Below are 16,532 nucleotides of genomic sequence, written 5' to 3'. Positions count from 1 at the left end.
AGCCCCGCACTCCCGGCTCCGAGAAGCCAGAGCCATTCCTCCGCCGCAGCGTCTCCGCCCTCCGCCATGGCCGACGTGGAGGACGGAGACGAGCCGGGCGCCCCCCACTCTCACCCGGGCTCCTCGGGCGCCAAGGCGGGCGCTGCCGACAAGATGTTCTCGCTGAAGAAGTGGAACGCGGTGGCCATGTGGAGCTGGGACGTGGAGTGCGACACCTGCGCCATCTGCCGGGTACAGGTCATGGGTAAGCGCCGGTGGGCCACGGCCTTCTCTCCGCCCTGGGCGGAGCCCCTGTACCTCCTCACTGCCCCTCCCCCACCGCGGCCAGATCCCCACATCCTGGGGGAGGGACCTGTATCTCCTTACTGCCCCCCCGCGGGGAGAGTCCCACATCCTGGGGGGGAGGGGCCGCTATCTCCTCACTCCCCCCGCCCCCGCGGGGAGAGCCCTGCAGCCTGGGGGGCCCTGTATCTCCTCACTGCCCCCTCCCCACGGCCAGAGCCCCACATCGTGGGGGCCTGAATCACCTCACTGCCTCCTTCCCCAGGAAAGCCCGGGGTTTCTGTTGGAGCTTGAACATACTGGGTTCCTTCTTTCCCACACGGACCTGTTTGGTGGGATGATACCAAAGCCATTTATGTAGTTCCTAATGCCCTGCCTGTGTTTGTCCCACATCCTAAAAGTAATTGCACAAAAGATCCTGTGCTGGTACCAGTGGGTGATGGTACCAGGGGTAGCTCTGTGTGTGTTTGTACCAGAAATAAATAACCAGAGGCATCACCTAAGCAATCAGCTTTACCGTGTAATATTCATACAGTTCTTTATTTCCTTGAAATAAACTCTAGTTGGTTGACCTAGCCCAGCAGTTCTCATGTAGCGAGGGGACACGGAATAAACCAGCCTCTGTAGCCTACCATGTGGTGACTGACCATGGCTTCTGGTGCCATAAATGTAGTGGTTGTTCCTAATAGGTGATCCTCCTTAACTAGCCAAACAGAAGTTTCATGGCTTAAATTGGATCACTTACTGGAGTCCTTCATCTCTGTGCCACTATTTCACCATGCTGAAGCCTTGTTTGTAGTCTGCTCTTCTCTTGCTACATTTCACCAGGAAATGGTTGCTCCTTGAGGGTGATATCTAGTGTTTTCTTTGTAAAAAGAAAAGGAGTACTTGTGGCACCTTAGAGACTAACCAATTTATTTGAGCATAAGCTTTCGTGAGCTACAGCTCACTTCATCGGATGCATTCACTGAATGCATCCGGCTTATGCTCAAATAAATTTGTTAGTGCATCCGATGAAGTGAGCTGTGTAATTCGAAAGCTTATTACGAAGCTTGGGTTAACAATGGGTTAACACTCCCCTCACTAATAGCTCACGAAAAGCTTATTACGAAGCTCACGAAAGCTTATGTTCAAATAAATTGGTTAGTCTCTAAGGTGCCACAAGTCCTCCTTTTCTTTTTGCGAATACAGACTAACATGGCTGCTACTCTGAAACCTGTATTCTTTGTATTATCTGTTAATTATATCTTGCAAACCACTCTTGGATAAAAGATGTAAATGTAAGGTCACATTATTGCATTAGCTAAAAATTATTATCATTATATTTGTACAAATCTACCCAACTGATTACAAATATTAACACTTATCCCAAAAAAGGCTCTTATACCCACTTGTCAGGTGTTACTTGAGTATCTACTTCCCAGTAATATTGCTGCAGCTGTTCTTTGGCTGAAAACAATATTTAAAAGTAGCTTAAATTTTACAAATTAAGACATTGACAGCATAGCAGTTACATATAATTATGATGATCTAAATACATCAAAAAGTGTGAATTTTTATTGCTGTTTGAGACTGGATAGCTCAGGGAGTTAATAATTGGAGACACAGAGCCTTTTCATCTCTAGGTCACTGTACAAATGCAGCTTGGATAAGGAGTAGTCCAAGTTACCATCTTATGTCTAGTCAGTGTTCTGCATGATGCAAATACGGTTTCTGTCCAATTTCCATTAGGTTGCTAGTCACATTACAAAAACCACTGCAGTTGGCAGACATTGGCAATTTCAGTAAAATGGCTAAGGCCTGAATGAATAGGGAAATTGAACTATCTTTTGTGTTGTAGAGACGGAATCTCCAGAAAATAAGATATTTAACACTTTTATATAGTGCTTTTCATCCATGAATTTCAAAGTGTTTTACAAAAATTGATAAGAAACCTCTTTCATGGGAAAACTGAGGTTAAGTGACTTGCCCAAAATCATTCTTCCACTGTTGTTCTGGAGAGCGAAAGATTGAGAATCCAATCTGAGTGCCCATCATGGCAATATCGAACATAACTAGCCCAGACATTTCTCATGTATTTTTGTCTGTGTCTAGAACAGTCTTTTGAGCTGGGAGAATTTATGAACATGCTAGAGGAAGAACTACTTTGGCCCAGAATGAAGTAGTGAAAAATATCTTATTTAGCTTGACTTTATACAAAAAGCTTTAGCATGGTTAGAAGACAGTTCACATGTGGTCTTAGTTGGGCTGGTAGACAAAGCTCACATCAGGACTAAGAAATTAGCCCCAGGTGCAATAGAATAACATTTTCTTAAAAATACAGTTTTTAGTAATATCCAGTAATGGATTTTACTGAACCTGACTTATGAGGAAGTCGAAATAGCACAAAAGCACTGTGGAAAATAGATCTGAGTTGATATCTCTACTCATGCCAATTGTGTCAAATCACAGAATTAAAGGGAAAAAAGACTTAGTTTAAAAGAAATCAAAATGTTTTCTGTGGAGCTAAATATGGAACTCTGCCTTTGTATTTTAGTTTTTAAAAAGTTATAGGATTTAGAGTGAATTTGATATTTCTGAAAGTGATTGACTGAAGACCCAGATGTTCGCACAGGGATTAAAGTGTTGGAATGGTGCCCTACCTGTTATTTCTTATACACCATTGAGATTTTGACTCCTGGTTCTGTCCTGCCAAATATGCCAAGACTTCATTGCCCATTTGTCAAATTTTCCAAGAAGAACCTTCTCCCATGCTGTTCCTTATGAATGAAAAGAGCTCCTTGTAAAAATCTGTAAAGCCACAACATTGTCCTCCTCCAAATCCCTCTTTAAAACACTCCTCTACTATGACGCCTTCAAAAAATTTGATAGTGGCCGCTGATTATTATGATGATTACAGTCATCTCACCTGTTACTGTGTGCTTCCCCTGCCTGTGTATTGTATTTCCTGTCTTAGACAGGAAGCTCTTCTGGACAGGGAACCACTTATTATTGTTTGTATAACCCCTAGAACAACTATGTTTGGGTCTCTAGGTGCTACTGCAATACAAATAATAAATAATGAGTGAAACTCCTGATTGTCTACTAAAGGAAAAGCTGCTCTCCTCTGTCTTATTTGGGGAAACAATGCTGCCTCAGCACTCCCATTTCTCTTTGCTGTTTGATGACTGACTAGGGGTATGTCTACAGTACGAAATTAGGTCAAATTTATAGAAGTCAGTTTTGTAGAAAGCGTTGTTATACAGTTGATTGTGTGTGTGTCCAAACAAATGCTCTAAGTGCATGTAGTCAGCAGAGTGTGTCCACAGTACCGAGGCAACCGTCGACTTCCGGAGCATTGCACTGTGGGTGGCTATCCCACAGTTCCCGCAGTCTCTGCCGCCCATTTGAATTCTGGATAGAAATCCCAGTGCCTGATGGGGCTTAAACATTGTCGCGGGTGGTTCTGGGTACATATCGTCAGGCCTCCGTTCCCTCCCTCCCTCCGTGAAAGCAAGGGCAGACAATCGTTTTGCGCCCTTTTTCTTGAGTTACCTGTGCAGACACCATACCACGACAAGCATGAAGCCCGCTCAGGTAACCATCACCGTATGTCTCCTGGGTGCTGGCAGACGTGGTACTGCATTGCTACACAGCAGTAGTTTATTGCCTTTTGGCAGCAGACAGTGCAGTATGACTGGTAGCCATCATCGACGTAGTCCTGGGTGCTTTTTTAACCGGGCGCCTGGGCAAACATGGGAGTGACTCAGCCAGGTCATTTCCCTTGTTTCGTCTCGTGGCGATTCAGTCCCACACTGTCTTTTAATCTGCAGCTAACAGAAGATGATGGCCAGTAGTCATACTGCACCGCCTTCTGCTGAGCACCCAGGTGTTGACGATGGCTAGCAGTCGTACTGCACAGTCTGCTGCCAGCAAGATGTATAAAGATAGATGAAGTGGTTCAAAACAAGAAGTAGACCAGATTTATTTTGTATTCATTTTCTCCTCCCTCCCTCCCTCTCTGAAATCAACGGCGTGCTAAACCCAGTTTTGAGTTCTATCCTTGAGGGGGCCATTCAGTTTCTCGCAAAGCCACCCCCTTCGTTGATTTTAATTCTCTGTAAGCCAACCCTGTAAGCCATGTCGTCAGTTGCCCCTCCCTCCGTCAGGGCAATGGCAGACAATTTTCCGCCCATTTTTTCTGTGTAGATGCCATACCACGGCAAGCATGGAGCCCGCTCAGATTACTTTGGCAATTAGGAGCACATTAAATGGCACACGCATTATCCAGCAGTATATGCACAACCAGAACCTGGCAAAGCGATACCGGACGAGTAGGCGACGTCAGCGCGGTGACATGAGTGATGAGGACATGGACGCAGACTTCTCTCAAAGCATGGGCCCTGGCAATATGGTCTTCAAGGTGCTAATGGGGCAGGTTCATGCGGTGGAACACTGATTCTGGGCTCGGGAAACAAGCACAGACTGGTGGGACCGCATAGTATTGCAAGTCTGGGACGATTTCCAGTGGCTGTGAAACTTTCGCATGCGTAAGGGCACTTTCATGCAACTTTGTGACTTGCTTTCCCCTGCCCTGAGGTGCAAGAATACTAAGATGAGAGCAGCCCTCACAGTTGAGAAGCGAGTGACAATAGCCCTATGCAAGCTTGCAACGCCAGACAGCTACCAGTCAGTCGGGAATCAGTTTGGAGTGGACAAATCTACTGTGCGGGCTGCTGTGATGCAAGTAGCCAACGCAATCAAAGATCTGCTGAAATCAAGGGTAGTGACCCTGGGAAATGTGCAGGTCACAGTGGATGGCTTTGCTGCAATGGGATTCCCTAACTGTGGTGGGGCCACAGATGGAACCCATATCCCTATCTTGGCACTGGAGCACCAAGCCAGGGAGTACATAAACTGTAAGCGGTACTTTTCAATAGTGCTGCAAGCACTGGTGGATCACAAGGGACGTTTCACCAACATCAACGTGGAATGGCTGGGAAAGGTACATGACACTCGCATCTTCAGGAACTCTGGTCTGTTTCAAAAGCTGCAGGAAGGGACTTTATTCCCAGACCAGAAAATAACCTTTGGGGATATTGAAATGCCTATAGTTATCCTTGGGGACCCAGCCTACCCCTTAATGCCATGGCTCATGAAGCCATACACAGGCAGCCTGGACAGTAGTCAGGAGCTGTTCAACTACAGGCTGAGCAAGTGCAGAATGGTGGTAGAATGTGCATTTGGACGTTTAAAGGCGCGCTGGCACAGTTTACTGATTCGGTTAGACCTCAGCGAAACCAATATTCCCACTGTTATTACTGCTTGCTGTGCGCTCCACAGTATCTGTGAGAGTAAGGGGGAGACGTTTATGGCGGGGTGAGAGGTTGAGGCAAATCGCCTGGCTGCTGGTTACGCGCAGCCAGACACCAGGGCGGTAAGAAGAGCATAGGAGGGTGCGGTGCGCATCAGATAAGCTTTGAAAACCAGTTTCATGACTGGACAGGCTACGGTGTGAAAGTTCTGTTTGTTTCTCCTTGATGAAACCCCCGCCCCTTGGTTCACTCTACTTCCCTGTAAGCTAACCACCCTCCCCACCTCCCTTCGATCACCAATTGCAGAGGCAATAAAGTCATTGTTGCTTCACATTCATGCATTCTTTATTCATTCATCATGCAAATAAGGGGATAACTGCCAAGGTAGCCCAAGATGAGTGGTGGAGGAGAGAAGCACCAGGAGGGGTGGCGGAGGAGGGAAGGACAAGGCCACACAGCACTTTAAAAGTTTAAAACTTGTTGAATGCCAGCCTTCTGTTGCTGGGGCAATCCTCTGGGGTGGAGTGGCTGGGTGGCCGGAGGCCCCCCCACCACGTTCTTGGGCGTCTGGGTGAGGAGGCTATGGAACTTGGGGAGGAGGGCGGTTGGTTACACAGGGGCTGTCGCGGCGGTCTGTGCTCCTGCTGCCTTTCCCGCAGCTCAACCATACGCTGGAGCATATTGGTTTGATCCTCCAGCAGCCTCAGCATTGAATCCTGCCTCCTCTCATCACGCTGCCGCCACCTTTCAGCTTCAGTCCTCTCTTCAGCCCGTCACTTACTCTCTTCAGCCCGCCACCTCTCCTCCCGGTCATTTTGTGCTTTTCTGCACTCTGACATTGTCTGCCTCACGCATTCGTCTTTGCTCTGTCAGTGTGGGAGGACAGCATGAGCTCAGAGAATGTTTCATCACGAGTGCGTTTTTTTCGCCTTCTAATCTTCACTAGCTTCTGGGAAGGAAAAGATCCTGTGATCCTTGAAACACATGCAGCTGGTGGAGAGAAAAAAAGGGACAGTGGTATTTAAAAAGACACATTTTATAGAACAATGGGTACACTCTTTCACGGTAAACCTTGCTGTTAAGATTACATACATAGCACATGTGCTTTCGTTACAAGGTCACATTTTGCCTCCCCCCAGCACGTGGCTAGCCCCTCCCCATTGCTAACAGCGGGGAACATTTCTGTTCAGCCACAGGCAAACAGCCCAGCAGGAAAGGGCACCTCTGAGTGTCCCCTTAAGAAAAGCACCCTATTTCAACCAGGTGACCATGAATGATATCACTCTCCTGAGGATAACACAGAGAGATAAAGAATGGATGTTGTTTGAATGCCAGCAAACATACACGGTAATGCTTTGTTCTACAATGATTCCCGACTACGTGCTACTGGCCTGGATGGTAAAGTGTCCCACCATGGTGGATGGAATAAGGCTGCCCTCCCCAGAAACCTTTTGCAAAGGCTTTGAGAGTATATCCAGGAGAGCTACGAATGCCAGGGCAAATTAATCATTAAACATGCTTGCTTTTAAACCATGTATAGTATTTTAAAAGGTACGCTCACTAGAGGTCCCTTCTCCACTTGTCGGGTCTGGGAGGCAGCCTTGGGTGGGTTTGGGGGGTACTGGCTCCAGGTCCAGGGTGAGAAACAGTTCCTGGCTGTCATGAAAAACGGTTTCTCCACTTGCTTGCTGTGAGCTATCTACAACCTCATCATCATCATCTTCCTCGTCCCCAAAACCTGCTTCCATGTTGCCTCCATCTCCATTGAAGCAGTCAAACAACATGGCTGGGGTAGTGGTGGCTGAACCCCCTAAAATGGCATGCAGCTCATCATGTTTGGGGCTCTGACCCAGAGCGGCCGTTCGCCTCTCTGGTTTTCTGGTAGGCTTGCCTCAGCTCCTTAAGTTTCATGCGGCACTTTGGGTCCCTGTTATGGCCTCTGTCCTTCATGCCCTGGGAGATTTTGCAAATGTTTTGGCATTTCGAAAACTGGAACGGAGTTCTGATAGCACGGATTCCTCTCCCCATACAGCGATCAGATCCCATACCTCCCGTTCGGTCCATGCTGGAGCTCTTTTGCTATTCTGGGACTGCTGCGTGGTCACCTCCTCTGATGAGCTCTGCATGGTCACCTGCAGCTTGCCATGCTGGCCAAACAGGAAATTGAAATTCAAAAGTTCGCGGGCCTTTTCCTGTCTAGCTGGGCAGTGCATCTGAGTTGAGAGTGCTGTCCAGAGCGGTCACAATGGAGCACTCTGGGATAGCTCCTGGAGGCCAATACCGTCTGATTGCATCCACAGTACCCCAAATTTGACCCAGCAAGGCCGATTTCAGCGCTAATCCCCTTGTCGCGGGTGGAGTAAGGAAATTGATTTTAAGAGCCCTTTAAGTTGAAAAAAGGTCTTCGTCGTGTGGACGGCTGCAGGGTTAAATCGACTTAACGCTGCTAAATTCGACCTCAACTCCTAGTGTAGACCAGGGCTTGGTGAGAAATCTGAAGTGGGAGCAGCAGTAAGTGCTTACATAGTTTTCAAAGTAGCAGCCGTGTTAGCCTGTGTTCGCCAAAAGAACAGGAGTACTTGTGGCACCTTAGAGACTAACAAATTTATTTGAGCATAATCTTTCGTGAGCTACAGCATCCAATGAAGTGAGCTGTAGCTCACGAAAGCTTATGCTCAAATAAATTTGTTAGTCTCTAAGGTGCCACAAGTACTCCTTTTCTTTTTGCTTACATAGTGTGGAGCAGCAGCTGATGTACTACTCCAACTGGAAGTCCCATATCCTTATTCCTTTCTGTCCCTTGCAAGATTAGACACCCATTTAAAAAATATGTATTATATGTCCCCATTGGTCTCTGTGCAATGTAAGTAAAACTAATAAACGATCTAAAAGTATGGTGTGGTCTCTTCACTTACATTACACGACTAATAAATGATCTAAAAGTATAGAGTGTGGGTGTGTGTTTTTATATTCTGGTGAAGTTTAAGGTACTCATCAAGTAAAATTTCTGTGTAAAAAAGATGGTGTGGGGCAGGGTTTGATGGGAGGCTGAAAAACAATAGAATTGTGAAAAGAAAAGGAGTACTTGTGGCACCTTTAGAGACTAACCAATTTATTTGAGCATAAGCTTTTGTGAGCTACAGATGAAGTGAGCTGTAGCTCATGAAAGCTTATGCTCAAATAAATTGGTTAGTCTCTAAGGTGCCACAAGTACTCCTTTTCTTTTTGCGAATACAGACTAACACAGCTGTTACTCTGAAACCTGTCAATAGAATTGTGAGTGATTTCCTTAAAAGGAGATGCTGATGTCTGAAAAACAGATTGCTGAACTTGGGGGTTGCATGTATACTTGCAGTTCTCTTGTTTAATTTTTAATATGCTTGAGAGGATTTGGCACAAGTCTCCCAATGGTCACATATACAAAAAGGAGATGTCTTTTGCAGCAGAGCTTGTGAAAATGTCACAACAAAATGTAGGGTCTTACAGTTTCCAGTTCTTTTTACCATCTGTAAACGTATATTTTTCTTTTGGTATGCATAGTGCATGTATTTTAAATTCCTTTTCATCTAATAAATACAATTTAACTAGATGGCAGAATTCGAGCTTTTACCTTTATAAAGGGTTTATATTTCCATTAGAAAAGCCAGTTTTAAGAATTGTCTTCTGAGCATCAAATTGAGTTTTGTTCTTGTTTGCTTTTAGATGCCTGTCTTAGATGTCAAGCTGAAAACAAACAAGAAGATTGTGTTGGTATGTAGTGATTTCATTCTCATGTTTTTCAGCAAAGGCTTTTTCTCAGTGGGGTGCTTTTTTAAGTTTGAAGATAATACTAATTTTATTAATGAGCAAAAATAAACTGTACAGCAATACTAATGTAAAAAGACACACTGTCAGAAAAGTACTTGACTGAGTAAATCTGTAGTCATTTATGTGTGTGACTGGGAAGAACTAGTTCTATAATTCAGGACAGACTACTGTAGACTTTTGAGTTAGATAGGAAATAGCTACTGTATCTTCTTTTAAGATATATGCTAGAAGATATAACAGAAGAACTTCACTGAAACAAGCAAGGGTGGAATAAAATTATTATAGCCTTTGAACAATCTCTGATGTAGCTGAGAGCCCATTTTATATGCTTATGTAGTAATATCCTATGGTATTTTATTTATCATGTATCACAACTTTGAACTTTAAAAATTCAAATAAAATGTTAATTAGAATTTGCTCATATGCCCTTAAACCTTTGGTATGTGATGAAAAATCAACACTGAAATGGTACACTAACTATACCTAATTAATGAACCAGTAAAAACCACTCACAGCCTTCACTCGTCCCTCAGTAGTGTTCATAGTATTATGTATTTATATAGTGCACAGCACCGTGCTAAGCATTCTACAGATGAGTAAGAATATGAAAGTATGTGTATATGTCTCTTGAATTAGAAATAAATTGGTAGACATGCTTTTAGTGGCTAATTTAGGGGGTTTGATTTCAAAAGGGCTGACTCTCAAAAATTAAGGAAATTAGTTAGGGAAGTGGATTGGACTGAAGAATTTATAGATCTAAAGGTAGAGGAGGCCTGGGATTATTTTAAATCAAAGCTGCAGAAGCTATCGGAAGCCTGCATCCCAAGAAAGGGGAAAAAATTCATAGGCAGGAGTTGTAGACCAAGCTGGATGAGCAAGCATCTCAGAGAGGTGGTTAAGAAAAAGCAGAAAGCATACAGGGAGTGGAAGAAGGGAGGGATCAGCTAGGAAAGCTACCTTATTGAGGTCAGAACATGTAGGGATAAAGTGAGACAGGCTAAAAGTCAAGTAGAGTTGGACCTTGCAAAGGGAATATAAAACCAATAGTAAAAGGTTCTATAGTCATATAAATAAGAAGAAAACAAAGAAAGAAGAAGTGGGACCGCTAAACACTGAGGATGGAGTGGAGGTCAAGGATAAGCTAGGCATGGCCCTATATCTAAACAAATACTTTGCCTCAGTCTTTAATAAGACTAAAGAGGATCTTAGAGATAATGGTAGCATGACAAATGGGAATGAGGATATGGAGGTAGACATTACCATATTTGAGATAGAAGTGAAACTCAGACAGCTTAATGGGACTAAATCGGGGGGCCCAGATAATCTTCATCCAAGAATATTAAAGGAATTGGCACATGAAATTGCAAGCCCATTAGCAAGAATTTTTAATGAATCTGTAAACTCAGGGGTTGTACCATATGATTGGAGAATTGCTATCATAGTTCCTATTTTTAAGAAAGGGAAAAAAAGTGATCCGGGTAATTATAGGCCTGTTAGTTTGACATCTGTAGTATGCAAGGTCTTGGAAAAAATTTTGAAAGAGAAGGTAGTTAAGGACATTGAAGTCGATGGTAAATGGGACAGAATACAAGATGGTTTTACAAAAGGTAGATGGTGCCAAACCAACCTGATCTCCTTCTTTGAGAAAGTAACAGATTTTTTAGACAAAGGAAACGCAGTGGATCTAATTTACCTAGATTTTAGTAAGGCGTTTGATACCGTGCCACATGGGGAATTATTAGTTAAATTGGATAAGATGGGGATCAATTGGAAAATTGAAAGGTGGATAAGGAATTGGTTAAAGGGGAGACTACAACGGGTCCTACTGAAAGGTGAACTGTCAGGCTGGAGGGAGGTTACCAGTGGAGTTCCTCAAGGATCGGTTTTGGGACCAATCTTATTTAATCTTTTTATTACTGACCTTGGCACAAAAAGTGGGAGTGTGCTAATAAAGTTTGCGGATGATACAAAGCTGGGAGGTATTGCCAATTTAGAGAAGGACAGGGATATCCTACAGGAGGATCTGGATGACCTTGTAAACTGGAGTAATAGTAATAGGATGAAATTTAATAGTGAGAAGTGTAAGGTCATGCATTTAGGGATTAATAACAAGAATTTTAGTTATAAGCTGGGGACACATCAATTAGAAGTAACGGAGGAGGAAAAGGACCTTGGAGTATTGGTTGATCATAGGATGACTATGAGCTGCCAATATGATATGGCCGTGAAAAAAGCTAATGCAGTCTTGGGATGCATCAGGAGAGGTATTTCCAGTAGGGATAAGGAGGTTTTAGTACCATTATACAAGGCACTGGTGAGACCTCACCTGGAATACTGTGTGCAGTTCTGGTCTCCCATGTTTAAGAAGGATGAATTCAAACTGGAACAGGTACAGAGAAGGGCTACTAGGATGATCCGAGGAATGGAAAACTTGTCTTATGAAAGGAGACTCAAGGAGCTTGGCTTGTTTAGCCTAACTAAAAGAAGGTTGAGAGGAGATATGATTGCTCTCTATAAATATATCAGAGGGATAAATACTGGAGAGGGAGAGGAATTATTTAAGCTCAGTACCAATGTGGACACAAGAACAAATGGATATAAACTGGCCACCAGGAAATTTAGACTAGAAATTAGATGAAGGTTTCTAACCATCAGAGGAGTGAAGTTTTGGAATAGCCTTCCAAGGGAAGCAGTGGGGGCAAAAAATCTATCTGGCTTTAAGATTAAACTCGATAAGTTTATGGAGGAGATGGTATGATGGGATAACATGGTTTTGGTAATTAAATATTCATGGTAAATAGGCCCAATGGCCTGTGATGGGATATTAGATGGGGTGGGATCCAAGTTACCCAGGAAAGAATTTTCTGTAGTATCTGGCTGATGAATCTTGCCCATATGCTTAGGGTTTAGCTGATCGCCATATTTGGGGTCGGGAAGGAATTTTCCTCCAGGGCAGATTAGAAGAGGCCCTGGAGGTTTTTCGCTTTCCTCTGTAGCATGGGGCACGGGACACTTGCTGGAGGAGTCTCTGCTCCTTGAAGTCTTTAAACTACGATTTGAGGACTTCAATATCACAGATACAGGTGTGAGGTTTTTTGCAGGAGTGGTGGGTGAAATTCTGTGGCCTGCGTTGTGCAGGAGGTCAGACTGGATGATCATAATGGTCCCTTCTGACCTAAATATCTATGAATGTGTGAGACATAACCCTGTAGAACACAATATTCTATTTATGGAAAATACTTTCAAACCAGTAACACTAATCTAGTCTCAATCAGTAAATCATTATAATGTATTATTGCCTCAAATATCATATAACCCTCTATTTGCTGTAAAAATCTGAGTTAGATTGTTAGACCTCTTAATTGTGAATGTAGTTTGTACATCTATATTAAACAGTGTAACTGGAACGTATCAAGTATTTTTCTTTTCTTTCAGTTGTCTGGGGAGAATGTAATCATTCCTTCCACAATTGCTGCATGTCCCTATGGGTGAAACAGAACAATCGCTGTCCCCTCTGTCAACAGGACTGGGTGGTCCAGAGAATAGGCAAATGAAAACATTGGCAGTTTTTCTGTTGAACTTGTTTGAAGCAATATATGTCTGATGCCATATAGCCATATGAAAGGGAGGAACACTCTAACTGTGGTGTGATTCATTCAATTTATATCTATGTTAAAAGAATACTATGGTTTTGTTGTGCTTGAATATGCTCTAATGTGTTGGTGTGCCATTTTGTCTGATCTTATTTCAGCATCCTTCCACAGCTAAGGACATAGGCACGCTACCTTAAAGTCTGTCTGTCTGTCAATGTTCTGGTGTGAATTGTATCAACTGCTTAGAAATGCTGTGGTGCCGAAAATACACAATTACAATCTACCACCAAACCACCATAAATAATTTTGCCTGATCGTGATTTTTTGACTAAAATAAATAGTGTGTGAAACATTCATTTTTACTGTTGTTTTTTTCCCCCTTCTCCCCACCCCATCCCCCGGTACCCCGTATGGTAGAAACCTCTTATTTAAGTTTTAATACAGGCTTGGTTTTGTGATGGCTTAAGAAATCTGACTCTACAGTTCATTGAACATTAATAGCCTTTTATTTTATAATTATATGTATGTGGTTTCTCCAACATACAGTATTAAACTTTTACCATATTAGGATTTTTATTGTAATTTCTAGTAAAAGCAATGGGGGATGTCTTTAATCCAGCACTGGGCCACTTTAATAACCATATTTGAAATTAATTAGCTGGTGAAGTGAAAATTTGGTTAGGAACTAGCTGACTCATGGATGTATCTTAAATAAATTGAGAACCATGTCTATAAATTGTTTCAAATATATAATTGATAAAATAGATGTTACAAAGAAAGCATATGCTAATTAAATGTATTAAGAATCTAATGCAGTACATTGTTTCATCTTGTCAGTATAGGCATGTCCATTTGAGAATATGTTTTGTATCCGTTTGTCTATTTCATCAGATTGGTAGACATATTTTCATGTAATAACAATTGTTGTTTTGCCTTTCGTAACGGGAAGGCTTGAGGATTTCATTAGGTTATTTTTATGTACGGACAACCCTGTTTTAATTTTTGGGTTTTTTACTTATATTTAATTGCTTGTCCTTAATTCTTTTAGTTGCCTTTAATGCCTACAGGAAACATATGGCCTACGAACAAGATTTGAGTGAGTTTTAAATATATGACAAGTATGAAGAGTCTATGTTCTGTTAAGATCATTCTAAACTCGGTTTGATAAGCTGATCAGTTGACTGGTCAAATAACATCAGTTGACTCTGGCCTATTTGAATGCCCTCATATAGATGGTGGCCTGCCTTTTTGATTGCATCATGCTGCCATCTGTTAGCAAGCCTATATGTCTTGATCACTCACTTCACTGTGTGCTAATGCTACCTGCTGGGGAAAAGATGAGCTCACTGAAAGTTAAACATCTTGATTGGCTGAAATCTACTAGAACAAACATTGTATATCTTTGTATACCAGGCCATAAATGTACATGGCAATTTATAAAGCATGTTACAAAAGTTAAGATGCATTCCTTTCCTGGAAGACTTTACAATCTATCCCGACGAGCCAAACATACAGAAATTAACTCAGGTGGGAGAGCAGGGTTCATGATCATTAAATCTCCTCCCACAACACAGAGAGAGAAGGTGCACAACCTCTCTTTACTGAATAAAAGTATCACAGCTATTAAGCCCCATTCTAATACCTCTCCCACCCTCAACAAACAACCCACATTAAATGCCTATGTAGACGCCCACTCTCTCCCTCTCAACAAAAATCCCCTTCATTACCGCCCCCCATATACGCACACAAATTTCCAGTCAATCCTTGATGATAAATTCTTAGCACCTGTAGTGTTTTTTCATTTTCAAAGCCATTTACAAACCGCTAAGGACAAGATTCAGCAAAGTGCAGGGCCGGAGGAAATGAGAGTGCTCAGTATCTCATGTGATTAGGTCCTAGTTAAGGAGTTCTCTTTCTTTAGAGGAAGTGAAGTTTAGACGTGGCCTACTCTTAAAATTTAGATCGATGTAACTACAATGGTCGGGTATGAAAAATCCACACCCCTGGGCATCCTACCTATGCTGACCTAACTCCCAAAGGCAGAGATAACTAGGTGGATAGAAGCATGCTTCCGTCGACTTAGCTGCCATAAGATGGGGACAAGGTGTTCCTACGGCAATGGGAAAAACTCCTTCCCTCACTGCAGGCTGCATCTACGCTATTGGGTGATGCTAGCATAACTGTGGCACTGGGTATCTGCTTCTAGAGTCCCTGTAACATAGACGTGACCTTAATCTCCTGCATTAGTTATGGCCCACCCTGTAAGGCACTACATTATTGCTTTAATCTTTTCAAAAGAAACTGCAAAGATAGGTTTCATGTCAGAGATTTATGGAGCTGTGCAATGATTTGCTGTGCAGAGCACACTCCAATCAAACTCTTTTCCAGACTTGCTTTCTCTCAAAAAGTGGAAAACAACTGAATCATTAGACACAAAAACCACCAAGTACCACCCAGAACTAGATGGTTTCACTTTTAGAGCCACAAGCTGAAGTGGGTCAATACAACATTTCTCCTGGCCTTGTCTCTCTTCTTTATAGCTAAGCACCTCAGGCACCTGTGAACTTAACTAGAACAAGTGGCAACAGTCTTGCTTTTGTGACTGTGGGGCTTGGTGGAAAGGCAAATCCTGTTGTCCTGAAGTCAGGGTGTAACTTTGTAATTATTCCTTTTTGACAGAGGAGTGGGTCTTTGCTGCTGTCTTAGCTGTATACCTGTGTTTGGGAAAGCTTTTAGAACACAGTTTTCTCTACATTTCTTCACTGGAAAACTGGTCTTTTTCCACTCTAGTGAGCATCTGTAGAAAAGAGTAAAAGGAAATAGGATTACCCATTAATTAAAACTGGTCCTCAGCTAGCAGCAGTTGTGCAACATACAGAAAAAGAATGACTGTGGCCAACAAGAGGGAGGAGAGGAAAATGAACAGATCAGATAATACCACACAATGGCATCTCTGTGTAGGTAAGGGAATTTCCAGTGGGTTCTCATTAATGTTATGGCTGTAAAGTCTTGTTAATGTATTTCTTTACTTGAGTAGAAAATTTTATATAGTAAGGGAAAAAAGCATTTGTATTAGAGGATAATAACTCAGTAAAGTAAACACTCTTTATTAGGGGAGACCCAACAATTTTTTCTTTTCAGATTTTTAATGGATTTAATATTTCCAGTTTAGTTAATAGTGTTTTTGAAGATTGACAGTTTAAATGTTTGTCTTGATGAAATAACTTCATCAGTCTTTTACTGTCTCTTATCTCATAGAAAAGGCTGCTTGTATTGAGGATGCAAAATTACAGATTTAAGCACAAATAAACTTTAAGATTTGATCAGTTTATATAATTACTCACCAAGAACATTATTAAGATTGCAAAGTCAAGAGGTCAAAAGTTAGAAATTACCAGAATTAATGGTGCTTATGTAACATTAATTTGGCCACCTTGTGCATATGTATTATGATATATTCTTTAATTACATGATCACATACTATTTTTTCCCATAGGACCCTTGCCTCATTCAGTTCACAAGATGGATGTTAGGACTTAATGAGCAACTGTTCAAA

At 42.4% G+C, this 16,532-nt stretch overlaps 1 protein-coding gene across 3 annotated transcripts; it reads left to right on the top strand.

The window, feature by feature from the left end:
- RNF7 (ring finger protein 7) lies at nucleotides 1-13,328 on the top strand. Of its 3 annotated transcripts, none has more exons than XM_073359820.2 (3): nucleotides 1-231; nucleotides 9,279-9,326; nucleotides 12,819-13,328. In XM_073359820.2, exons 1-3 carry the CDS (start codon nucleotides 67-69, stop codon nucleotides 12,873-12,875), a joined length of 270 nt encoding a protein of 89 aa, XP_073215921.1. In that variant the 5' UTR covers nucleotides 1-66; the 3' UTR covers nucleotides 12,876-13,328. The 3 variants fall into 3 exon arrangements, with proteins under 3 accessions (XP_073215921.1, XP_073215920.1, XP_073215919.1); XM_073359818.2 differs by having other exon boundaries at nucleotides 5-244; XM_073359819.1 differs by lacking the exon at nucleotides 9,279-9,326 and having other exon boundaries at nucleotides 2-244.
- Nucleotides 13,329-16,532: the final 3,204 nt, after the last annotated feature.

Source organism: Lepidochelys kempii, chromosome 9 (genome assembly GCF_965140285.1).
Source record: "Lepidochelys kempii isolate rLepKem1 chromosome 9, rLepKem1.hap1, whole genome shotgun sequence".
Classification (NCBI taxonomy): Eukaryota; Metazoa; Chordata; order Testudines; family Cheloniidae; genus Lepidochelys; species Lepidochelys kempii.
This window is presented reverse-complemented; position numbering and strand designations above follow the sequence as displayed.

Bases quoted from the DNA above. Each gene is read 5' to 3' on its own strand.
- RNF7 (XM_073359818.2), top strand. From the start codon at position 67: ATGGCCGACGTGGAGGACGGAGACGAGCCGGGCGCCCCCCACTCTCAC. The intron at 245-9,278 runs GTAAGCGCCGGT...GTTTGCTTTTAG, and splicing joins CTGCCGGGTACAGGTCATGG to ATGCCTGTCTTAGATGTCAA. The intron at 9,327-12,818 runs GTATGTAGTGAT...CTTTTCTTTCAG, and splicing joins CAAACAAGAAGATTGTGTTG to TTGTCTGGGGAGAATGTAAT.